Genomic DNA, 27,536 nt, shown 5'->3' with positions numbered 1-27,536 from the left:
TGGATGAAGGGACCGAGTGTAATATATCCAAGTTTGCTGACGATACAAAGGTAGCTGGGAAAGTAAGCTGACAGGTGGGGAAATGTGAGATTATTCACTTTGGTAGGAAGAATAGAAAAGCAGGATATTTTTTAAATGGTGTGAAACTATTAAATATTGGTGCTCAGAGAAATCTTTTTTTTTATTCGTTCACGGGATGTGGGCGTCGCTGGCAAGGCCGGCATTTATTGCCCATCCCTAATTGCCCTCGAGAAGGTGGTGGTGAGCCGCCTTCTTGAACCGCTGCAGTCCGTGTGGTGACGGTTCTCCCACAGTGTTGTTAGGAAGGGAGTTCCAGGATTTTGACCCAGCGACAATGAAGGAACGGCGATATATTTCCAAGTCGGGATGGTGTGTGACTTGGAGGGGAACGTGCAGGTGGTGTTGTTCCCATGCGCCTGCTGCCCTTGTCCTTTTAGGTGGTAGAGGTCGCGGGTTTGGGAGGTGCTGTCGAAGAAGCCTTGGCGAGTTGCTGCAGTGCATCTGGGTGTGCTTGTACAAGAAACACAGAAAGTCAACATGCAGGTACAGCAAGCAATTAGGAAGGCAAATGGCGTGTTGCCTTTATTGCAAGGGGATTGAAGTACGAGAGTAAGGAAGTCTTGTTACAATTGTACAGGGCTTTGGTGAGACCACAACTGGAGTACTGCGTACAGTTTTGGTCTCCTTATCTAAGTAAGGATATACTTGCCTTGGAGACCGTGCAACAAAGGTTCACTAGATTGATTCATGGGATGAGAGGGTTTCCTATGAGGAGAGATTAATTAGAATGGGCCTATACTCTCTGGAGTTTAGAAGAATGAGAGATGATATCATTGAAACATACAAGATTCTGAGGGAGCTTGACAGAGTCGATGCTGAGAGGCTGTTTCGCCTGGCTGGCGAGTCCAGAACTAGGGGGCATAGTCTCAGGATAAGTGGTCGGCCATTTAATGAGATGAGGAGGAATTTCTTCACTCAGGGTCGTGAATCTTTGGAATTCTCTACCCCAGAGAGCTCTGAATGCTGAGTCGTTGAGTATATTCAAGGTTGTGATATAGATTTTTGAACTCTAGGAGAATCAAGGAATGTGGGGATCGGGAGGGAAAGTGAAGTTGAGGCCAAAGATCAGCCATGATCTTATTGAATGAAGGAGCCGGCTCGGGGGCTGTATGGCCTACTCCTGCTCCTATTTCATATGTTCTTATGTTAGTATTGCTTTTTAATAGCACAGATATGTACAACATTGGATTACCTGAGTGAATGTAGGGAACAATGGATAGCAGAGAACGATTACAAGACACATCAAGAGGTTCAGATGGCATCCTAAACCATGACTGTGATATGAGAGTGATTTACAACTCGGGGCCCCGAGATTACATTACAAACTTGAAATAACTCCCTGTTATTTGTTTAATATATTAATGTTTCAATTTTCTGTGGAGATTTTATACTGTGCTGACATGGCTGTGTACAGGCATCCTCTGTTAGTACAATCCATCCCTTCAATTTGTGTTGACATTCACATAAGCATTAACAATTGTGATGTCATTACTATAGATGTCTTGGGACAAAATCTCCAGCTGATTACTATATTATGTACGTATGTGTGGTTTTTAACTATGAAAATGGTTGTCCCGTTAAGATTAATTTGTCAGCAGAATTGCAAATATGGCAGCTTTACTGCAGACTATGTCAAAATTGTTACATGAAACTTGGCATTTTTAAAAAAAAAATTAAAAGCTAAGTGCTTCTCATTACTTAAAAAAAATACTTCTTATACCAGGATCATTATCTTGCAATTGAGCCAGCAATGGGAACTGTAACTATGGATTCTAGATTTCCTTGCAGCTTGACCTGGTTTCTTTGGCAGTATATTGGAAAATGTCTGAGCAAATAGGCTCATTGCCATATCTGACGCAAGGCAAGCACAGAAATCCAACAGGGCAGGTCGTTTGTGACATTTATTATCTTTTTAAAAAAAATTTTTTTGCAGATATGAAAGTAACTAAATCGAAGGCTTATAGGAACAAATTACTTTGTCTTTTGGCTTTGGGAAAGAGGGGGGATGCTTTTTGTGTCAAAGCAATGCAACATAACTCTTGCAGTATTATGTTAAATATTGACTATCATTTTAAACTAAAAGATTTCAGAAGTTTGCATATTACTTGACGATTAAATAAGTGATTTGTGGCAGTAAGTGATTTATCACTCAAAAAAACATTTTTACTGCCCCAGGGACATTAATGCAAAATTGTGGTACTTGGGCAGTAAATTGCACATCTTGCAGGAAGAATAGAAATTTATGGAATTTATAGCAGGATGTTGTGCAGTATCCACTGTTGATGATCAAATATATTTAGCTGACTTAGCATAAACTGTCTGTATTTACTATCTTTCCTTATCTATTTCTATCAAGTCTATGTTTCTGACCTTAACGTTCCACAAAAGTATATTTCTTAATTGATTATAATAAATCATACTGCATATAAAACATGAAGCCACTGCTTACATGTAAGCAGACTTGATAAGTTTGTCTTTTGGGTATTTTATGTGCCATCAGTCTATGCTATTTATGTTTGCACTCAGATTCTGGCCATTAACCGAGGGGAAAAATTGAAGATCCTGACAGTGAAGGTCAGCATTCCTGACAGAGTGAAAAATGAGTTCTGTAGATGGTGCGTCAATGAAAGGTCTGTCTATATTCTAATAAAACTTAATGTTTAATAATACTTTGTACACTATCCTTATGTAATTATTTATCTCTTTACTTGTTCTCTTTCTCTCTGATACCTCTCCCAGAAAAATGCTAGGTAGGAGATGTCTTTTGAATATGAGCATAGCTGACCTGTTCCTGGACATTTGCAAATGTCAGGCACTAGTAAGTGTGCAGATTGACTCGCCCTTTGATTCTCCCTTCCTACCTGCCTGTGGGAAAGTGCCTTGCACTTCTATGTGATCCAGCTGACATTGGGGACTCAGTGTATAAGAGAACATCATGGGTGAATCTGAAGCAGCACACCAAAATGCAGCAGCCAGGCTGCCATTGCAGTACAAAGATTGAGTGAGATATGGAAATTCTATATTTTTTTTATACGTATTAAAATGTATCTCTATCCAGCTGTTGAATTCACACATTGAAGATTGAGCAGGAATTTAACAATCCATTCTGTTAGACCTATAGATAGCTCTGCTATTATAAATTTCACTCCGTACTGAACTTGTTTAAACGCCTACTGAACTTGCACATAACTGCCATTGCGAGTTTAAACATGAGCTGAACTGAAATCTTTTTGAATCTAGTTTAAATTCATGCACAGCACAGAATTTTTAAAGACATTTTAGAACAGGAGAGGGCTGTGAGCTCCACATCAGAGGTCTTCAATCCCATTTCTCTGCTCTTTTCCCATACCTTTTAATACTTTGTGTTTATTTAATTCCATGTTAAATGTCATAATTGATGGAGCTTCAATGTTCATTCGTGCTAATGCATCCCATATTCAAATTCATGAAAAAAACTTGAAAAATATTGAGCAATTCTGATGTATCTCCTTCAATCTCCTGTGTTCCAGTGAATACAGCCATGTGTTTTTTTTCAAGTTTCTCATTATAACTCTCTGGTGTCATCACTAGTGAATCTACATAGGAATTGCTAGATGAAAAAGGACCAAGGTCCATCCTGGTAGTCGCATGATACAATGATAATGGAGTTATTGACTAATCATAACAGTCAATCTCCACCAATCAGTGTACAACAGACCCAGAAATGACATGAGGAAAAGCCTAGTGGTGGAGAGCTTTGGGAACCATAAGACCAAAGTCACCTTTTTCCTCCCAAGTATGCTACAGTTACCAAATGTTGTACCTTTTTCATGACTCCAATATACCTTTTATAATTGGATGCAGAAACTAAATGTAGATTAATTGTCACTTCCATGTTTGGCTGCTTGATCGAGACTGCTGACACTCCAGGGATAAGCCTCTTGAACCACAGATATCCTCTATGGCAAAGAATATGTACAGTTGGCAGTTTTGTTTCATACCTTGCTGTCCTCAGAGGAAAAACAATATGATATTTGAAAAGAAAATAGTTATCAAATGCTTGTACTGAACTACATGTTTAAACCCCAATCTAGATGGAGACCACGCAGCTTTGCAAGGCCTGAATTCATGAAACTCTTGAAGGATTCTGCTGAAGATTCATATAAACGTCTCATTTATCCACTTCTGTGCAGAGAATTCAGGTGATAACTGTTCTCAAAATATTTTCAATTATCTTTTCTTCTCTCCTAAAAAGCATTAAATCTTGCTGAGGCACAGAGCAATGGGTACTGGCAACCCTTTGGTACCTTGCTTATTGTGGTAATTTTCAAATGTGAGCCTAGTCGCTTGAGTATCAGTAGGCTATTTGATAATGAAGTGCTGATTCTGTACTCATCTGACTTCCACACACATGTCCTTTCCAACAGGTGTTACTGTGGAGTGAACAGGAGCAGAAACACTGGCCGTATTTTCTCATGACTAAATTGAGGAATTATGAATAATTTATATGAGGATATTGCTGTTAAGTTAAACTCTGCTGGACAGAGGTCAAAACCACAACATACAGTTTTGAGAATGTGGATTAGAATTTAGCATGTAAAAAAGGCTATTAAAAAGGCATACGGGATCCTTGGCTTTATAAATAGAGGCGTAGAGTACAAAAGCAAGAAAGTAATGCTAAACCTTTATAAAACACTGGTTAGGCCCCAGTTGGAGTACTGTGGCAAATTCTGGGCACCACACTTTAGGAACAATGTCAAGGCGTTGGAGAGGGTGCAGAGGAAATTACCTAGAATGGTACCAGGGATGCAAGACTTTGGTTACATGGAGAGACTACAGAAACTGGGGTTGTTCTCCTTTAGAGCAGAGAAGGTTAAGGGGAGATTTGATAGAGGTGTTCAAAATCATGAAGGGTTTTGAGAGAGTAAATAAGGAGAAACTGTTTCCACTGGCAGAAGGGTCAGTAACTAGAGGACACAGATTTAAAGTAATTGGCAAAAGAACCAAAGGCGACATGTGAAAAAAAAAAATTACGCAGCGAGTCGTTATGATCTAGAGTGCTCTGCCTGAAAGGGTGATGGAAGCAGATTCAATAATAACTTTCAAAAGGGAATTGGATGCATACTTGAAGGAGGAAAATTTGCAGGGCTATGGGGAAAGACGGGGAGTGGGACTAATTGGATAGCTCTTCCAAAGAGCCGGCACAATTGGCCGAATGGCAGCCTCCTGTGTTGTATTATTCTTTGATTCTATGATAAAGGATTAGACACCGACCAACTGGTTGGACAAATGTTGTTTCCCACATACCATGTCAGCTCGAGACAATGGAGGTTCAAAGTCATTCTAATTAACATTCACATGATATGTCTTAATGGCTCCCTTTTCACTCAGATGAATGGATGTGTGGGGAAGTTTCTGATCCAAGGTAATAGGTCTGATTGACAGCCCAACTGGCCAATTCCTGGTCACAGGGAGCTGGAGGAGGATCAGAGGTCAAGCCTTTGACTTCCTGTCCAGTTCAGCAAGCGCATGCACAGACAGTCTACTAGAACTTGTAGCAGAAAAGTTATGGGGTGATATCCCTCTTTTTAAGGATGAAACATATTAGCTCAGTGAATGCTGACTTGCAAAAGTGAAGCTAGGCTCATTATGGGATTAAGTTTGTGTAATTTATTTTCAATATTATGAGGAGCAATAGAAATTATAGTGAATTTCACTGAAGATTGTATTCAGTGTTTATCAATCCATCTTTCAGTGGATAGGAAGAATGCACATGAGGGCACATGAGATAGAAACATAGAAAGCATAGAAAATAGGAGCAGGAGTAGGCCATTTGGCCCTTCGATATGATCATGGCTGATCCTCTATCTCAATACCACATTCCCGTTCTCTCCCCATACTCCTTGATGCCTTAAGATTACAGTAACCAGTTCACCCAAGTGATTTTAATTGTTACGACCCCCAGGTCACGCTATCGTATGACAAGATGTGGGGCAGTAATGTTAAATTTCTGATCGTAAGTAATGCATAGTCTGATTACATGAGGGACTGGTGACATTGAACCTAAGAGAATATCTAGTGCAGATCTGAAACTTGTAACAACCAATTATAGCTGCCCAGCTGAGACCAATGCAGACTGGCAATTGAACCTCTGACCTTTTAGTCCATGTATATTGGTGATAACCAGTTAATGCCTTTAACTCATTAAACCATCAAAAGAGCTTGTTTTCAAGTTTTCAATATATAGGTTATGCAACATATTTTACGTAATAAGTTTTTATAAATTCCAGTTTCACTATTTCAGGACATTTTTGAACTTGCGATTGACATCCTTGTCACAAAACACTTTTTGGACCCTATCTGGATGGATGAAGATAAATACTGAAATTATGTTAAGCTATTAACTATAAACAAGTGCAGGTTATTGTGTTAATATGATGATTCTGTTTTATTTGGTTAGCATTGTAGTTTTATTTTGATAACCAGTGGATTTAAGATTTTGCTTTTTCTTGCTTTCTTTTAAGATCCCGTTTAACCTCAGATGCTGAGAAGGAATCTATTGCAATGTTTGGGAGAAACCTTCGACAGCTTCTTTTGGTTAATCCTGTTCGTGGCCGGGTTCTGATGGGGATTGATCCTGGTTTTAGGCATGGCTGTAAACTGTCAATCATTTCAGCTACAAGTACGTACGAAGCTTTCTCTTTTCCTTTGGAGGGATTTGGTGTGTTGGTGTATGTATATAGGTACACTTCTTACAATGTTTAGCATAGATAATAAAGCATTAGCATTTTATTTACAATCTTTTAAGTTCTGCTAAGTGTGCACAATGTGACTTCCTTCAACCTACTGCGCCATGGAGTTGTAGGGCACGATTTGCATCTGCAATTTACCACAGTGCGTTTGGATCTTCACTCGTGATATGAAAGTGTTGAGTAGAGACCAGGTGTTTCTGCATCACTGACCTTTCTGAGGTCAATTAACTTAGCATCGATCAGGGACCAAACCTGGGATCTTCCTGGAACATGTAGCTCATGACCACCCAAAATGGTATCATTTGCCCTCTGAGCCTTTGGTGTGTCCCACATATGTTTTAATAACTTAATTTCGGGGCTCCTCTAAATTTCTATCCCTATGACTTATTGGCACTGTAAAGATAACACATTTTAATATGCTGATGGTTTTGGGATGAGACTGCTTGCTGGCACTGTTGATGTTTGTTTTATGCTAATATGTAATGTCAAAGAGTCTGGTTGGTAGAAATTTGAACAAGATTCATGACAAATTATTAAAGTATGTATTTATATACAAGTTCTAACTTTAATCCCTGTTTGAGATTTTCAAGATTGTAAATTATATCTGTAGAGAACAATGCTACTTTACAAAGATATGGGAATATCAAAGTGCTTTCCAAATTTTCAGCACTCCAACTAAATTTGAATATGCTGTAATTGTGGTTCTTCCTATTTATTCACTGTGGTTTGAGCAGAATACTCAGAGAAGGCTACGTGTGAGCGGGCCCTACACAACACACTCAAATTTTTTGCACTTGTGAATTGTTTAAACCCTTTGTGATAAACTATGCATTCAACTGATTCCCTATGAAGTATTCTCAATATGATAGGTATACAAAAGTTTTACAGCAAAATTCACAATTAGGAACTTCAATACTAAGTTATTTTATGTCAAAAAGTGACATTTTTGAGGCCTGTCAAAGGCATTTATGAGTACCAAAGATGTGCCTAAATTGAGGGTACATTATGAAGAGCTGTAGGATACAGTTTGTATCCCAGGAATGGGTTGATCTGCTAACTCACTGAAAAGTAATGAGCAGTTAGAGTTGCTAGTCACTGAAGCAAGGTGAAGAGGATTTATGTTTCAGCTGCTATTCTTTAAGTTACATATAGGGCTATCTTTTAAATGAATACTCAGCTTTTTTCTGTAGTATCTCCGAAGTTTTTAATCAAATCTTGGAGATGCGATTATTTGAAACCCTTTAAGGATGGTTCGCATCCATCGTCATTCAAATTTGTGGATCACATCACTAACAGCCTTGTAATCGCTCCCAGACATCCAGTATTCTGTTTTTATTGCAGTATTGGGAGCACTAAAATTTTAATCAGGTTTTTGAAATCAGCTCTAAGTTGCACAATGCCTGACATAGTAGTCAGTTCAATCCCAAAGTTTCAAAAATGAATGTATCACATAACACAGCAATAACAACTTGCATTTATATAGCGCGTTTAATATGTCAAGGAGCTTTAAAGATCGAGGCAAAAAAAGGAATCCGTACTGAGACATGATGGGAGAGTTGAAGGGGTGCAGCACTGAACGAGTGTCTTTTGGCTGGGGCGTTAAAGTAGGTCCCTGTCTTCCCCCTTAGATGGACATAAAAGATCCCGTAGCACTATTTGAAAAAGAGCAGGGGAGTTCTCCCGGTGTCCTGGCCAACATTTATCCTTCAGCGGAAAGTGGACAGTGGAAAGTCCTATGACATTGGATACCTGGACAAAAGTGACAAAAGCAGCTTCCATTTATTTAGCGCCCTTAACATAGAAAAATGCCCCAAGTTGCATCACAAAGGAGTAAGGAAAAAATGAACACTGAGCCAAAGAAGATGATATTAGGAGGGTTAACCATGAACTTAGTTGAAGAAGTGGGTTTTAAGGAGGGTCTTAAAGGAGGAGAAGGAGTTGGTCATAAGAACATAAGAAATAGGAGCAGGAGTAGGCCATACGGCACCTCGAGCCTGCTCCACCATTCAGTAAGATCATGGCTGATCTTCGACCTCAACTCCACTTTCCTGCCCGATCCCCATAACCCTTGATTCCTCTAGAATCCAAAAATCTATCTATCTCATACTTGAACATATTCAATGACTCAGCATCCACAGTCCTCTGGGGTAGAGAATGGCACACCCTCTGTGTGAAGAAATTCCTCCTCATCTTAAATGGCTGACCCCTTATCCTGAGACTATGCCCCCTAGTTCTAGACTCTCCAGCCATGGGAAATAACTTCTCAGCATTTACCCTGTCAAGCTCCCTCAGAATCTTGTATGTTTCAATGAGATCACCTTTCATTCTTCTAAACTCGAGAGTATAGGCCCCATTCTACTTAATCTCTCCTCACAGGACAACCCTCTTGCCCCAGGAATCAACCTAGTGAACCTTCGTTGCACCACCTCTAAGGCAAGTATATCCTTCCTTAAATAAGGGGACCAAAACTGTACACAGTACTCCAGGTGAGGCCTCACCAAAGCCTTTTACAATTGTAAAACATCCTTATTCTTGTATTCCAGCTCCCTTGCAATAAAGGCTAACATGCCATTTGCCTTCTTTATTGCTAGCTGTACCTGCATGCTAACTTTGAGTTTCTTGTACCAGGACATCCAAATCTCTCTGAACACCAACATTTAATAGTTTCTCATCATTTAAAAAATATTCTGTATTTCTATTCTTCCTACCAAAGTGAATAACCTCCCATTTCCTCATATCTTACTCCATCTGCCACCTTCTTGCCCACTCACCTAATCTGTCAAAATCCCTTTGCAAACTCTTTGTGTCCTCCTGAAAGCTTACTTTCCCAGCTACCTTTTGTATCATCAGCAAACTTGGATACATTACACTTGGTCCCTTCATCCAAGTCATTAATATAGATTGTAAATAGCTGAGGCCCAAGTACTGATCCTTGTGGCACTCCACTAGTTACAGCCTGCCAACCTGAAAATGACGCGTTTATCCCTACTCTCTGTTTTCTGTCCGTTATCCAATCCTCTATCCGTGCTAATATATTTCTCCCAACCCCATGGGCCCTTATCTTGCATTACAACCTTTTATGTGGCACCTTATCGAATGCCTTTTGAAATCCAAATATACTACATCCACTGGTTCCCCTTTATCTACCCTGCTAGTTACATCCTCAAAGAACTCTAATAAATTTGTCAAACATGATTTCCCTTTTATAAAACCGTGTTGACTCTGCCTAATCATATTATGATTTTCTAAGTGCCCTGTTGCCACTTCCTTAATAATGGATTCCAGCATTTCCCCGCTGAGACCATTCTAGAATCTAGGGAATTTTGGAAGATCATAACCAATGCATCCACTATCTCTGCATCCACCTGTTTTAAAACCCTAGGATGTAGGCCATGAAGTCCAGGGGATGTATTGGCTATGAGTCCCACTAGTTTCTCCAGTCCTTTTTCTATACTGATATTAATTACTTTAAGTTCCTCACTCTCATTGGCCCTGTGGTTCCCCACTATTCCTGGTCTGCTTTTTGTGTTTTCTACAGTGAAGACAGATATGAAATATTTGTTTGACGCCTCTGCCATTTCCTTAATCCCCATTATAATTTCTACTGTCTCGGCCTCTAAGGGACCAACATTTATTTTTGCTACTCTCTTCCTTTTTACATACTTGTAGAAGCCCTTACAATCTGTTTTTATATTTCTTGCTAGTTTACTTTCATATTCCATTTTCTCCCTTTTTATCAATTTTTTGGGCATCCTTTGCTGGTTTCTAAAACTCTCCCAATCCTCAGGCTTGCCACTCTTCCTCGCAACATTATAGGCCTCTTTTAATCAAATACCATCCTTAACTTCTTTAGTTAGCCACAGATGAATCACTTGTCCCGTGGAGTTTTTATTTCTCATTGGAATGTGTATTCACTGAGAATATTGAAATATTTATTTAAATGTTTGCCATTGCTTATTTACCATCATACCTTTCAATCTAATTTCCCAATCTACCTGAACCAATTCGCCCCTCATACCTATGTAATTGGCTTTATTTAAGTTTAAGACTCTAGTTTCGAACTTAAGTACGTCACTCTCAAACTCAATGTGAAATTCGATCATATTATGATCACTCTTCCCCAGAGGATCCTTTACTGTGAGATTACTAATTAACCCTGTCTCATTACACTACAAGATCTAAAATAACCTGTTCCCTGGTTGGTTCTAGGAAACTGTCTCGAATAGATTCCATGAACTCATCCTCCAGACTGCTTTTGCCAATTTGATTTGTCCAGTCTATATGAAGATTAAAGTCCTCCACGATTATTGCATTACCGTTGTTACAAGCTTATTTCTTAATTAATGCTGTGTCCAACGGTATATCTACTGGAGAGGGGAAGGGGTTTAGGCAGAGAATTCCAGAGCATGTGGTCTAGACGGCTAAATATACGGTCGCCAGTGGTGGGGCAAAGGGAATAGGGATGTACGGACAAGAGTACAGAATCTGAAGAACAGAGTTTGGGAGGAGGCAGAGTTGTAAACTTCGAGGAGGCTACCGAGATTGGTAGAGGCAAGGCCATGACTAGATTCAAAAACAAGGATGGGGCTTTTAAATTTGAGGTGTTATGGAACCAGGAGTCTATGCAAGTCAACATAAGAACATAAGAAATAGGAGCAGGAATAGGCCATACGGCCCCTTGAGCCTGCTCCGCCATTCCATAAGATCATGGCTGATCTTCTATCTCAACTCTACTTTCCCACCCTATCCCCATATCTCTTGATTCCCTTAGTGTCCAAAAATCTATCAGTCTCAGTGTTGAATATACTCAACGACTGAGCATCCACAGCCCTCTGGGGTAGAGAATTCCAAAGATTCATAACTGAGTAAGAAATTTTCTTCATCTCAGTCCTAAATAGCCGACCCTTTATCTTGAGACTAAGGCCCCTGGTTCTAGACTCTCCAGCTAGGGGAAACAGCCTCTCAGTATCTATCCAGTCAGCCCTCTAAGAATTTTATATGTTTCAATGAGATCACCTCTCATTTTTCTAAACTCCAGAGAATATAGGCCCATTCTACTCAATCTCTCCTCATAGGATAACCCTCTCATCCCAGGAATCAATCTAGTGAACCTTTGTTGCATCTCCTCAAAGGCAAGTATATCCTTCTTTAGGTAAGGAGACCAAAACTATTCACAGTACTGTGGTCTCACCAGAGCCCTATACAGTTGCAGCAAGACCTCTTTACTGTTATACTCCAACACCCTTGCATTAAAGGCTAACATACCATTTGCCTTCCTAATTGCTTGCTGTACCTGCATGTTAACTTTCTGTGATTTGTGTACAAGGACACCCTAATCCCTCTGAATACCAACATTTCTTAGTGTCTCATCTTTTTTTAAAAAATCTGCTTTTCTATTTTTCCTACCAAAGTGGATAATTTCACATATCCCTACATTATACTCCATCTGCCACCTTCTCACCTACTCACTTAACCTGTCTATATCCCTTTGCAGCCTCTTTGCGTCCTCCTCACAGTTTACTTTCCCACCTAGCTTTGTATCGTCAGCAAACTTGGATACATTACATTTGGTCCCCTCATCTAAGTCAATGATATATTATAATCAGCTGAGGCCCGAGCACTGATCCTTGCAGCACCCCACTAGTTACCACCTGCCAACCCAAAAATGACCCGTTTGTTCCTACTCTCTGTTTTCTGTCCATTAACCGATCCTCAATCCACGCTAATATATTACTCCCAATCCCACGAGCCCTAATCTTGTGTAACAATCTCTCGTATGGCACCTTATCGAATGCCTTTTGAAATCCATATATACTACATCCACTGGTTCCCCCTTATCTGCCCTTCTAGTTACTCCCTCAAAAAAAACTCCAATAGATTTGTCAAACACGATTTCCCTTTCATAAAACCGTGTTGACTCTGCTTAATCATATTATGAAGTTCTATGTGCCCTGTTACTACGTCCTTAATAATAGATTCTAGCACTTTCTTTGCTACTGATGTCAGGCTAACTGGCCTATAGTTTCCTGTTTTCTTTCTCCCTCCTTTCTTGAATAGCGGAGTTACATTTGCTACCTTCCAATCCACTGGGACTGTTCTAGAATCTAGGGAATTCCAGAAGATCAAAACCAATGCGTCCACTATCTCTGTAGCCACCTCTTTTAAAAGCCTAGGATGTGGATCATCCTCGATCTCAGTCAGCAAGGACAGGGGATATCGGTGAGCAGGACTTTGTGTGGATAGGAGATAGACAGCAGAGTTTTGGATGAACTGAAGTTTGCAGAATGTGGACAATGGGAGGCTGGCTCAGAGAGCATTTGAATGGTTGAATGTGGGGGTGACAAAGGCATGGATGAGGGTATCAGCAACAGATAGACTGAGGTAGAGATGGATGAGGTGATGCTACAGAGGTGGAATTATGCGTTCTTTGTGATGTAGGGGATAATGGTTGGAAGCTAAGCTTGGAGAGAAGATGGAAGCTTGTGAACAGTTTAGTTCATCCTGAGATGGTGGCTGAAGAGGGGGGATAGAATGTGGTGCAGGTTCAGAGTTTGTGGCAGGAGCCAAAGACAATGAAATAGGTCTTCCTAATGTTTAACTGAAGGAAATTGTGGCTCATCGAAGACTGCATCTCAAGACGAGCAGTTTGACAACACAGGCAGTAGAGAGGTAGTGGAGAGGTAGAGCTGGGTGTTGTCAGCATACATGTGGAAGCATTTACAATGTGAGCTAACATAGAGGCCAGGAAGGGAAGTTGGATGTTGAGTAGTTTAGTGGGAGTAGTGTCAAGGGAGCAGACGATGGATATCATGAAAGAGATAAATTCGAAGAAGACATGAGGGGCGATGGGAGAGAAACAAGAGAAAGATGCGGATTCTGGCCTGGGTAGGGGAGGGGGGTCATAGGGGTGGAGATCTACCTTGGTGGGCAAGAGGAAGGTGGGGTGGTGAGGATACAGAGGCAGCTAATGGATTGTCTAAATCTTAAAGTCCATGAGCTCCTTGCGTTTGGAGGGGCAGGGGAAGAGAGATTTAAGGAGACAGTTGGTAGTGGAGAAAAGAAGCTGAGAGCTATGTTTGTCCTCCATAATGATCTTGGTGTTGAGTGGTTTTGGCAGAGCAGAGTGAGGCCAGATACGCTTGATTGGCCTAGCCAGATCTGGTTATGGATGGCTAAACCATTTGTGCACCAGATACGCTCAAGTCTGTGCTCCTTGAACTTGAGGGAATGACGATGGTGGCCTTACCAGGGAGAATGACCAGGATGGGAGAGACTAAAGGTTTTATGATAAGGGCATCAAAGGTAATGGTAAAAGTGAAGGAGTTGTTTAGCAAATAAACAGCTGCAGTAAATGTAAATGGAAGGGGGGCAAAGGCTAGGCCTAATGGGATTTTGAAAATGCAGTTGACTTGGGGAAGAATTTTTTTAAGGATGGATGCAGAAGGAAGTCGGGTTGGAAGGGAGTATGGGGATGCGAGGGGTGACGGATGCAAGGAAGTTGGTTAGAGATGGCCTTGTTACTGATCAAGGTCACTGGAGATGGCGGGGTCAAGGGAATGGCTGTGAATATGGGTAGAAGAGTTGATTTGGAAGGAGAAGCTTAAGGTAGGTGGGGGGCGCGCAAGAGGGCAGTGAATGCAAAGAAGACAGGGCAAGGGAAGCAAAGATGGAGATTGAAATTATTGAGGCTGTGGAGTCGCTCAGTGCAGATAATGAGGGGAAAAGGAGGGAGGATATCGTGGGGAGAAACTTGATAGGGCTTGGGGGTAGGCTATGAAAGTGTTAAAGGAGAGGCGAGGGGGTGGAACAGGGTGGAATGCTCAAAGGAAGAGAAGGTGCTGGATATGTAGGGGGAAGAGGCAAAGTGCGATTTGTTGTTGAGGACCAAGCTGGTACTACGGTGGAGGCTTCAAAGGAGGTGGTGTCACTAGTTGTAAGCTGAGTTTCAAAGCCAGGATGTTAATACAAATCATCAACAGTAAGGTCGTGAATGACTAGGGCCTTGGTCGTGAATGACGAGGGTCTTGGTCATGAATGACGGTGGCATTGTTCGCAAGTGAACGGACATTATGGAGGGAACTGTGGAGCGGGGCAATGATTGTTCATCCATTGAGAGAGTCCATTCTGTTCTGATGAAGGGCTATGCCTGAAATGTTAATATTTTCCTTTACAGTGCTACCTGACTTGCTTAGTGTTTCCAGCATTTTCTGTTTTTGTTCCAAAGGGGCAATGATGGGCAGAATGAGTGGGATGGGAGAGATGTTGGCAAAGTTAGGTCCCAATGGGCAGGAAGATTAGCTACAGAGAGAAAAATGGTGCAGTTGTGGTTGCTGCTCGCAAGGAGGCCTCGGTGGGTCCTTCAGAGAATGCTGAGAGGCTCGGGGTTGCTGTGGAGGCAGTGTAGAAAAGAGACATGAAGCTGATCTTCAGTGTTAAAGGTCTTAGTTTCTCATCTTTCTTCATAACTGAGAGGTGATCTTAGAGGTATATAAAATAGTTAAGGGAATGGAAAAGATAAATCTGGAATAGTATTTTAAATTGAATTGAGAGTAGGACAAAGGACATGTTCAAAATAGTAAAAGCTAAATTTAGAACTAATATGAGGAAATTCTTCATACAAAGTATGTATGGAATAGACTTCCAGATAGAGTAGTGGAGGCAAAAACCCTGGAATCTTTTAAGAAACAATTGGATGCTGCAATGGGGAAAGTTCAGGATCTTTTTGGATGGATGAACAAAGATGGCCGAATGGCCTTCCTCATCTGTAATTATCTTGATAAATGGCCAGCTTCACTTACAGAAACCGTGATACAATTGTTTTAGAATTAGTCCGTTTGTTTCAGACAAGTTTCTGAGGGAGATACAGAGCCAGTCAATGCAAATATGCTGTAGGATTTGTTCAAATATCTGTTTTGTATTTAAAAAAAAAATACATTTATTGCCCATCCCTAATTACCCTTGAGAAGGTGGTGGTGAGCCGCCGCCTTGAACCGCTGCAATCCGTGTGGTGAAGGTTCTCTCTCAGTGCTGTTAGGGAGGGAGTTCCAGGATTTTGACCCAGCAACGATGAAGGAACGGTGATATATTTCCAAGTCAGGATGGTGTGTGACTTGGAGGGGAACGTGCAGGTGGTGGTGTTCCCATGTACCTGCTGCTCTTGTCCTTCTAGGTGGTAGAGGTCGCGGGTTTGGGAGGTGCTATCGAAGAAGCCTTGGCGAGTTGCTGCAGTACATCCTATGGTGAAGAGAGTGAATGTTTAGGGTGGTGGATGGGATGCCAATCAAGCAGGCTGCTTTGTCCTGGATGGTGTCGAGCTTCTTGAGTGTTGTTGGAGCTGCACTCATCCAAGCAAGTGGAGAGTATTCCATCACACTCGTGACTTGTGCCTTGTAGATGGTGGAAAGGCTTTGGGGAGTCAGGAGGTGAGTCACTCGCCGCAGAATACCCAGCCTCTGATCTGCTCTTGTAGCCACAGTATTTATATGGCTGGTCCAGTTAAGTTTCTGGTCAATGGTGACTCCCAGGATGTTGATGGTGGAGGATTCGGTGATGGTAATGCCGTTGAATGTCAAGGGGAGGTGGTTAGACTCTCTTGTTGGAGATGGTCATTGCCTGGCACTTGTCTGGCGCGAATGTTACTTGCCACTTATGAGCCCAAGCCTGGATGTTGTCCAGGTCTTGCTGCATGCGGGCTCGGACTGCTTCATTATTTGAGGGATTGCGAATGGAACTGAGCAACTCCTGCAACAATGCCCTGGGGCTGAGATGATTGGCCTCCAACAACCACTATCATCTTCCTTTGTGCTAGGTATGACTCCAGCCACTGGAGAGTTTTCCCCATGATTCTCATTTACTTCAATTTTACTAGGGCTCCTTGGTGCCGCACTCGGTCAAATGCTGCCTTGATGTCAAGGGCATTAGCTCTCACTTTTGAGCACAAAAAAGGACTAGTTCTACGCAGCAATTTATGATAACCTGGAATGCGCTGCCTGAAAGAGTGGTAGAAGCGGATTCAATAGTAACGCTCCAAAGGGAATTGGATACATACGTGAAAAAGAGAAATTTGCAATGCTATGTGGTAAGAGAAGGAAAGTGGGACTAATTGAATAGCTCGTCAAAGAGCCGACACAGACATGATGGGCCGAATGGCCTCCTTCTATGTTGTATGATTCTAATTAAAAGCCTGAGCCAAAATCAGTGATAGCAGTTTTTTGACTTTCGACCAGTTCCTTATTAGAATTCATTTTTTCGGTATCCTCCACACATCGTCTAGCTTGATGGGTTTTGCAGAAACCTTGTGCTAAACACGCATGAAAAAGATATTATGTTGTAGATAGATGGTACTGCACTTAATCTCCTACTCACATGTTGTATAAATAATACACCAGGACTTGATCTAAACTGACACTGCATTGCAGTATTTGGGAAGTACCACATTGTTGGAGGGGATGTTTGTTGGATGAGACGTTAAACCAAGGTAGTGTTCAGGTGGAAGTTTAAAAATCCTCTGGCACTATTCAAAGAGGAACAGGGAGTTCTTCTGGTTTTCTGGACATCATTCCTCCCTCAGCCAATAACTGGTCTCTTACCTTATCACTGGGATGTTACTGATGCAGAATGCCTGCTATGTGTACCTATGTAATTGTTCCTGCACTTTAGAGTAATTGGATAAAGTGCTTTGAGACTTTTCAAGATTATCAGATGGTATATAAAGGCAAAATATTTTTAATAATAAATAAACTTCTTCCCCATTCTCAGCCTCTGCAAATGTCACATGTCTAGTAATGCTGCTTGCATCCTCTCTTTGTTTTATCTATAGCTTAACAATGGAACAGTTTATGTGCGAAGAAGAGAGCAATGCAGTTGTGGAAATAAAATAAAATTTAAGATGTAGGTGTCAAGTATTGAACTTTTTAATATTGGGTTTGATTAGAGGCCCATTCATAATTTAAAAATTATCCTGTTAGGCTTGGGACTCAAAATGGTACTGGCAAGCAGTACAAGATCTAGGCACAAATCCAAGAATCCAGTGAAGAATTATCATTCCACTGCAAAAAAGATAAAAAGGTGTCCAACTCAGGCAGCCTGCCAATGTAATAAAAAGGAAGGTTGGTGCAATATTAAAATTCTATCACTACATGCCATTAGCATATTTAATATTGTGCTAATACTATATTTTGCAAAGCATACTGAAGACATTTGGGGCATTTTATTACAGCACACCATTTTTCCACAGTGACGTCTTGAAGTAAGTTTCAACTCCTCAAAATTAGATATAGAAATGTACATGAATGCCTTATTCCAGGATCCAATATCTTATCTCTGTAGTTGATTGCTTTGCTCTTTTACTAACATTAAATGGCAAATAGCATCTTGAAATTAATGCACTGACGCCTGTTTTGCTATAAAGAGTTCTGTAGATATGATGAATATTTGAAATGTCATCCCATTCAAAGTGATTTATCAGCATGATATTGTTCTAGGCCAGATACTTCATACCGATGTGATATACCTATTTGGTCAAGGAGCGCAGCGTGAAGCTGAAAAGATAAGGCATCTGCTTCATAAATACAGGTGTGACAGTTATAACTTGCATCTGGCATTGCTACACTTAATTTTGTAATTTGGTTTGCAAATGAATGAAGAAATTAATGATTTTTAGCACAGTAAATTAAATAATGCATGTTACATGTCTGTGTGTGTATATATATATATATATATATATAGGTCCATTCCATCTGAATATTTTACGTAGAATCTGGTGAAATAAGATTCTTTCACAACAAAAAGGAAAAAGTAACTACCAAACGTAATGAGGGATAATGATGAAAGTTGATTCTTGATATTTTCCAATTAAATATTAATTTGTTCTGACTCGGGCACTTTGCAAGTCATGTTATTTAAGTATGTTAATTGCATAGATAAATATTGTGCCAAAAATGTTCAGAAGATCACTGATGTCTGAATAAGCGATGGCCTCACATTAAGAGCCAATGTCCTTGATATGATTTGAGATAAATTTGGCTAAAGTAGTTTATAAATTTATTTGGGTATAGAAGTCTTTTATGTTCAGTGATTGATTTTTTTTTTGTGAAGACTTTTACCCATGTGGCAAATGGACCATCTGTACGTTTCTGTAATCTGTATTTTAACAAGAATACAAAGGTCTCTCTTTAATGGGATTAATGCTACATATGTAACTTTTTCTTTGCATGGGGAAGAAGGAAAAAGCTTTCATAAGACAAGATCAGGAGGGAGAGCTCCTTGCTTTTGATCTGAAGGGACTTCTAGGATGTCTATACGTTAAGCTATCATTTGTTGTGATTGTTATTGGAGACATAAGTTACAACGAGGGTTCTTCCACGTTGGACTAAATTATGATAGTTGCCAAAGACATGTGCAGTTCAAGTATAGAGTAATTGTAGAATGTTGGTATCCTGGAAAATAATTCACAGAATTAGGTCAGAAGAACTTAAACCATGAAGAGTGTAACAAAACCATTTTATATAAATAGTTTTGGTAAATACACATGCTTATTCTTATTGCAGCCTAAATTGCAGTTTGCTTTGTTTTCAGTGGCATGAGTGAATTTTCAATATGCAATACTTAAGTTAATGGGGAGAAACCCATTTTCCATGAAACTCAATCCACACACTGCACTTTGGAATCCAAATGTAATATATCACAGTTCATGGGAGTAAGCGAAGGTTTTTACAGTGTAAGAAAACAAAAGAATTCTACCAAAAAGTTAGGCAGTTAATCAATCCTTCAGAGCAAAAAAAATGGCAATTAATCATTCTTTTGTAGATATAAAATCTGCAGAAAAAAATATACACTATTGAAAAGTTTTCTTTACAAAGACCATGTAAGTGTGATTTTCTTTTCCTGTTTTGTGTACATGGAATGAATTTTTAAGCACATGTTCAGTACAGTGAAAGGGCCCTCACATATTGTTGATAATTTATAGTTTTTACTTTAGATCCCAGCAATCCAATTACATACATTAAGGTGTGTTGATTTACAAAGGTTGCAGTGGTTCAAGGAGAAAACCCATCACCAACTTCTCAGAGCAACCGGGGATGGACAATAAATGTGGCTTTGCCAGTGTTGCCTATATCCCAAGGACAAACAAAAAAAGTAAATACAAAATGGCTAGACGAGATTAGAAAAATAATTGAACAAGGGACCAGTCTTTTAATATATAATACTATAAATGGAAATACATGTCAGATGTACAACATTAGAGTGTCATTATCAAATAATCAATACACATACAATAAATTAGTTGGCTAAGAGAGAATCCGATTGTTTCCCTAAAAATATTGTGATGACCTTTTCCTTTTTATTAAAAAGACAACAAAAGCACAAAATTACACTCTCAAAGTTGTATTTTCAACCAAATGTTTCAACACTTGTTTAGGAAGTGAACCAATTAAAAATGGAAAGGTAAAGTGATCAATTGCAATTCTGAGTCTTTCCATACAAAAGTTAGTTTATTGCCTGATGAGCAAAGTTCAAGAAATTTTGCTTTTGTTAATTGAATTGAGAAAGATTTTAATTTTATTTTGGGCGCACTCTGGCCTTGGGTATGGAACTATTTGTAATTTTTTTTCTCTTCTGTCTAAAGCTGTTTGACCATTGTTATTGGTAATGGAACTGCCTGCAGGGAAACAGAATCTTTCTTTGCTGACCTGATTAACAGGAGATATTTTGCTCCACTGGACGTTGTCTACTGGTAAGCTCTTTTCAGTTTTCTTCTTCATTATCATGTCTATCATTAGAACTGAAGTGCTTTGTTGAAAACAAAATTATTTGACCAGATTTGCGGACTACAGGTTGAATAATATAACGGAAGTGATGAAGGCTATGTAGGCATACGTGGTTGAAAGTGTAACTTATAGTCTGGGAGTCATTCATCAATTTATAGAAGGGCTTTAAGACGATGGTGAGAAGTTAAGAGTGGAAATTTTAATTAATGACATAAATGTCTGTTTCAGACTGGAGCTATTAGACCATCTATTTTGGTGAAAATAGATCACAAGTGACAGGAACAACTCAAATGTTCTGAGACTCTTGGTTCTCGTTCTCCTGCAGATTGTGTTAGACAGTTTAAAGCCAGCAGTTGAAACCGACAATGGAGTTTAGAAATGGAAATTTCACGTGTCTTTCATTGAACAACAACTTGCATTTATATCGCACCTTCAGTGTAGGAAAACGTCCCGAGGTACTTCACAGAAGTGTAATCAGACAAAAATTGACAACGAACCAAAGGTGATATTAGGAGAGTTAACTAAAAGCTTGGTGAAAGAGCTAGGTTTGAGGAGGGAGAGGTGGAGAGAATTCCAGAGCTTAGGGCCTAGACGGATGAAGGCACGGCCGTCAATGGAGGGGCAAAGGGAGTGAGGGATGCGTAAGAGACTAGAATTGGATGAATGCAAAGTTCTCGGAGGCTTGTAGGGCTGGAGGAAGTTACAGAGATAGGGAGGGCCATGGCCATGAATGGATTTGTACATAAGGATGAGAACTTTAAATTCGAGGCATTGGTGGACTGGGAGCCAGGGGTGATGTGTGAGCAGGACTTGGTACGGGTTAGGGTACTGGCAGCAGAGATTTGGAGGAGCACAAGTTTATATGAGATGGGAGGCTAGCTAGGAGAGCATTGGAATAGTCGAGTTTGGAGGTGACAAAAGCATGGTTGACGGTTTCAGCAGCAACAGATGGGCTGAGGCAGAGCGGAGATGGGCGACGTGACCGAAGTAGGCATCGCCAGATCTGGCTTGAATACATTAATATCTATTGGACCTAGCTTCCCTAGCCCAAACCGCCCATGACACTAGGATCCACCTGGAAGGCAGATAACCCTAGCCTCCTTTTCTCTACAATCGACCACCTCCTTAAACCCTTATTTACCAAGATTGAGATAATTGGTTCTTCTGCTTCTGCTTTCCAATCCCTTTATAGCTCTGAACCCCCTACCCTATCTAGCTTCTTCCTGTCTCTCCCTATGCCATCCTTGGCTCCTCTTCTCAATGAGACCTATCTCCTAATCTCTCGACCTCCGTTCCCACTAAACTTCTGACTACCAAATTTCCCTTCTTAGCTTCCATGCTTGCTAACTATAAATTGTTCCCTTTCCTTAGGCACTGTCCTTCTCATTTCTGAATTGCTGTCATCAAGTTCCTTCTCAATAAAATCCACCTATGCACTCTGTCCTTGCTACCTACCACTCCATCTCCAACCTGGATATTCTCATTCTGTGTCTGCCCCCCACCCCCAACCACCATCTGTTTAGAGGACACTGAGGCCAATTGTGGTGCCAGTTCCCATTTGTATGATTCAATAAAGTATCACACTGCTTGGTACATTTACCCATTTGAAGCATCAGGGGCGCTCCTGAGACAATTAACTTTTTTCACCAAAATCCTTTTTCAATTAGTGGAAATTTTGTACTCCGCACTTTTATATTCATAAACTAAAGTGCATCTGTTATAGCTAGTGTTTTAATGAATAAAACTGCTTATTTGATGACAATACCTGAGAATCATACTTGTTTTTAAAGGCTGAAAACTGGCTTAGTGTCTATGGAAGTAAAGTCAGTTCAGTGTTTCCGTATGATGTACTTCACTGTACTCATAGCAGGGAAGGGAATTCTGCCCATGCCATTGCTTTAATGGAGATCCGGAATCATATTTCCAAGAAATGGAAATACAAACATATATGTGAGATGGTGCAAGTATTGCCGAGAGATTTATTTTGCCTGTAGAAATTATTTCTTGAGCCGTAAGAGGAAAAGGTGGGTAAAAATATTTAGTGACTAAGGACCCCCGAAGTACTCTAAATTATAAAACCACCAAAATCGATTTATTGTGACATCTGTTTTAACTTCACACAAAATTCCACATAAGTTTTAGAAGCGGAATTTAGTTTTTTTTAAGCTTCCCCTCATTCCCTCCATTTTAATTCTATTGTGTTGTATGACTTTGCAAATTTTTTCTACAAATAAAATATCATTACATAAGATGAAATGAGCAAAATATGAATAAAACTAGAGAGGCATGAAATTTACATTTTATGGTGGAAATAATGTGTAAGTGACTCCTATTAAAACCAAATATTGCAGTGAAAAGGAGAGCATAAGAAACTAATTTTTTGAATTTATAAATACCATCTGGACTTTATTTGACACTAATCTGTAATGAAAAATAAATATTTCTTGCTGTGCCTTTTAGTGATGATTGTTCTCCTGGTTTTAAGTGTTCTAGTCCAACATAAATAACATCAGAATTTTTTAAATAGTTTCTCTACTGGATCCTTTGTTATTGACTGAGATTTGTATTGGGCTTCTGCCTAGTGCAAGTTTCATCTAGTCATGACGTTTTCTGTAACAAATCTTTATCCATTGCCAGCACCAGTATAGATTTTGACTTTTATTAACTTTATCTGTTCAAGCCAAGGATGCAGTGTATTATAACTGAAGCAGATGTCTCATATGAACGTTTGGATTCATTGTTTTCATTAGACATACTAATCATGGGTCCTAAAATGGGTATAGAGCTCTGAGATTGCCCAGCTTTAAACGTTGTCAAACACGGGCTAGATTTAAAGTTCAGAAATATGTGCATTTTGTTTTGAGAACTAACAAACTGAATCTTGTATCAAAGCTGTTTCACTAACCGTATCTTTGTTGCCATATAAATTCTTAAAAATTCTATCACATTGTTAAAAAAAAAATCTCAATTTCATACATTCCCACTTTGATGTGTGTTATTTCTTAGGGCCAACTGTTGGTGTTTTTGATGTGAGTTAGTCTCCTTCAGTTGCATTGCTCTTGGTTTAAAAAAAACAAAATTCTCTGTTGTAGATACAGGTTTAAGGAGTTGAGCTGCTTTGCTCGCAGTTCAGTTTAAATGTTCACTTAAAAAAATCCTTCGAATTGTAAAATATGGTATTCAGACTGACATTGAATTTCCACATCTGTCCACTAATATTAAAAATATTGTAGTTCAACTTTTGCAGAATCAATTGAAAGTCTTAACTTGGGTATGCATTCTTTTTTTGGCAAGAAAAACTCAAATATATGGCATTGTGTTCAGAAATACAGTATCCGCTTTCTTTGTTCCTGGCCCTTACCTCACATCTGAATTTCCAGTCTCCGAATGCTAAAAAGTTGAGATCAACCCTCTTTTTCCCAGCAGCAATTAAAAAATTGGCAAATTCAGGATTGGTGTACTTTTGAATTGCTTTTTGCTAGAGTATTTCTATATGGCAAACAATGCTAGGAAAGACTTTTGTTTGGTTTTAGCCTTGATATTCCTTTTCATGGTTGTAGTCCTGTAGACTGCTTTTATTCTCAGTATCTTGAAATATCTTGGAATATTTGATTTTTTAAAAAAAATTAAGGTTTGCACTCATCATGGTGACAGATGTCAGCATTTTCTTTTTCATTTCAGGTAGCTATTATCAGTATCAAGCACTCTCCGATCAAGGTATAATACAGCAAAACTCCGTGCATTCTGCCCTAACCTCAGAAGAGCACCTTTCTACTGCACCACTAGCATTTTTTTTCATTTCTCCCATCAACCATCCTGTGACCTTATTGAAGAACATTGCTTTTAGTAACGAATTAGGGACGTTTTGGTGCTGTAGGTTTATGCCAGTTAGGAACTGGATTGAAACTGTTTAAACTCATTTAATGTAGCATCCTTACAGCCAAGAGACATTTCCATCCCATTAGTCTGTGCTGGATTTGAATCCAGGTCCCAGAGGTGAAAGGCCGGTGTCTTAACCCCACTGTGCCACCCAGGCTCCCAATATATTTGGTTCTTATTTTCATCAGCATACACGTGTGGCAGGGGAATCCAGTTTTGCAATGCAAAATCACTACGACATAGTCTCTTTAAGATATTATGATGTCAGTATTATCTGAGTGACTTTCACTTTCCACATTATTTGAAGACATTTCTCCTGGGTTAACAAACTATTTATTTTCAACATTGTCAACATTCCTTGTATGACTCAGTATTATCTACCCCATCGATACAAGGCCTTAGATGACATTGCCCAGACTGAAATCTCATTCACTCTGGCAGGTAGTCCTAGCACTTGGATAAATTGGGGTAAATTGTAGTTTTCTAACTCTTCTGCATGGAGGCTTCCCTGAAAATATTAACTAGCTCCCATGAGCTCCCTGCCCTAACTTCTGAAGGACACTGTCTGTTACGCAAAAGAAAATGACATTGGCATTTCAATGATCTTTTGTAAAAGCATTTGCAATGTTGCCCCAGAAGTTCATGTAAAAGATAGACTTGTATAACCTCCATTTAGTCTGTGGCTTTCTTATATTGAAGAGCTTACTTTTCTTGTTTTGACTTTTTAAAAAAAAAATGTTTGTTTAAATCTAGTTCTCTTAGAATAGTTTTGAGGAAATAAGGTAATGATAGGTGAAGGTGAACAAGAGAAAACTGGTAAATTTAGTTTGCCGTTTGTAAAGGTAAGAGGACAACAAGGTGAAAACAGTGCTTTGATTAAAATTCAAAAAAGAATTTACAGTGGTCCTTCTCAATTTAGAAACCCTATAACCCGATGCTTACTCCCCATTATAATCCACACACTTTCATCTCTATCACCTGTTCTCAGCTCGCCTAAATCATGGCATCTAACTCCCTGTTGACCCATTTTTACTGCATTTTTAAATACCTGTTTGGTTTGACTCCGCCCATATACTTCTAATGTTACATTTACTTTTTTTCTTCTGCATCGCTGCCTGTTAGGCATGGTTAACACTCGGTTCCACATTTTGATAATTGAGCCTCAAGGACACGGGGCTGTGAAAACAGCAGGTCTGGTTGCAGAAATGAAAGTAGTTCAGTGCCACCCATATTATTTACCTGATTGGCACGTTGAACCAGTGGCATTCATTTTCTATTCAAACAGCATTAATCTGTATTTCATCAGGTACCTGGAGTGCTGTAACTTTAGATGCGTCCTTGAGACTCTGCTTACTCTGAGTTGCCTTTATTTTTATCAATGTGCCATGAAAGAAGTACACGAAAGGGAGTCAACATCAAAGAGTCTCTTTTTAAAAGGAAATAGCTGATGTGAATCCCTTGGTATTAAATGTTGTCTGTCAAGTGATTCGGCTGTTTCGCATCCTTTCACAAACCCTTGAAAAATAATTAATTGCAGGTGTTGCTGCAGATTACAGTATTTTCAGAAAGCTGGAAAAATGTGAACTGGTTGTGATAAAATGCATTATGATGCATAATTGAAGGACATGGGTTTATGTTTGCAGTTGCACACGTGTTAAGTTCCTGATCTCAGCTGTGCTATCAAGAGTAGGCACAGTTTGGAGACAAAGCATTTCCCCTTCAAAGAGGGAGTAGATCACCTTCTGATTCTCAGCTGACAGCGTGTTGCACAGATGCGAAAGAGAGAGGTTCTCCTTTTAGTGTAATGGTTTATTGAGCATTAACCTTGTAATTTGTAGTGCCATTGAATATTGCATATTGAAGTCACATCAAGAACTGCCTTTTCATTATTCAAATATGTGGGGAAACAACTGTTAAAAGTTCTTAAGGTGAATTCCAAAAGACAGTTTTAGTAACACTATATTACAGTGTTATATTATTGCAGAATATTTGCTTTTGCTTTTGTGGTAACCTGTCGCTTGATTTCAAACGTGAAACATACCACACAATGTGTTTTTACCAACAGCCTAGGTTTGTGTCACTAGAGATCATACTGACAGGCTACTGAGGTTTGATTACAATAAGGATGAGGTTGAATGGTTCAGGGTTTAGACCTGCATAATTCTGCCTGGGGCAGCAATCAGAAAGGATGAAATACTTATATCCTGCGTGCTCTCTAGTCAACTGCCAGTCTTGACATTGAAAGCTTCAGGTTGAAAATACACAACTATAGCTTTGTATATGTTAAATATAATGGAGTTGTTCTTAATAAATAAATATCTTAAACATATTATTTGGTTTTGTGAATTTTGGATCCTATTTTCTGCCCTTAAACACTGTTATATTAACCATATAATGGCCTTGTTCATTAGGATCAGATTAAAAGGCTGGTTTTTTTGAAAAATAATACTTTTGCACCTTGCCAGAACTTTATGAAATGAAGATATTATTTGACTACTTTTATAATTACAAGTAAAGGTTGATAATATTATGTAGAGATGAGCAGTGAAAATATATTCCATTTTTAAAAAAATGGTTATTTAGATTGTCCCTTCATCAGAAGTTTCTTGTGTCAGCTGATGAACCTAGTATGGGGCCAGAGGTCTTCTCTCACCGATCACTAGGATGGCCTGGTTGGAATTGGTTGCTTGGTGCAGCTGCTGTGTGGTTTTTCAGTGTTTTAAATTTTCTGTTTGTTTTTGAAGTGAGACACACCAGCAGGCAAAACTGCTGTCCATCAGGACATGCCCAACATCATGTCTGCCCACTCGTCAGTGGGAGCACCAGGTTGTTTATCAGGGTTTCCCGGTACAGTTTTTTCTGTTCACATTTACCATACTTCAGCTTACAGTAGAACAGTTTAATCAGAAACCTGTTGTTTCCCATCAGGGAAAAGCAAACTTTTTTTTTGTTCTTACCAGTTTTCTCTTTCCCCTTCACTTGTTGGGACTTGGTTCCACTGGCACCGGGTATCCTTTGGTGTCTCATCCAAAAAGTGTTATTTATGTAATAAATGGCTAAATGATGTGGAAGGCAT

At 39.5% G+C, this 27,536-nt stretch overlaps 1 protein-coding gene across 1 annotated transcript in view; it reads left to right on the top strand.

The window, feature by feature from the left end:
- The window catches only part of srbd1 (S1 RNA binding domain 1), a 241,463-nt gene that overhangs the window by 44,987 nt on the left and 168,940 nt on the right, over window positions 1–27,536 (top strand). Inside the window, exons 11-15 of the mRNA XM_067988785.1 lie at window positions 2,608–2,711; window positions 4,155–4,262; window positions 6,585–6,742; window positions 18,296–18,386; window positions 20,440–20,547. Of these exons, the coding sequence (XP_067844886.1) occupies window positions 2,608–2,711; window positions 4,155–4,262; window positions 6,585–6,742; window positions 18,296–18,386; window positions 20,440–20,547 (569 nt within the window). The remainder of the gene's footprint in view (window positions 1–2,607; window positions 2,712–4,154; window positions 4,263–6,584; window positions 6,743–18,295; window positions 18,387–20,439; window positions 20,548–27,536) is intronic.

Source organism: Heptranchias perlo, chromosome 8, assembly GCF_035084215.1.
Source record: "Heptranchias perlo isolate sHepPer1 chromosome 8, sHepPer1.hap1, whole genome shotgun sequence".
NCBI classification, from domain to species: domain Eukaryota; kingdom Metazoa; phylum Chordata; class Chondrichthyes; order Hexanchiformes; family Hexanchidae; genus Heptranchias; species Heptranchias perlo.
This window is presented reverse-complemented; position numbering and strand designations above follow the sequence as displayed.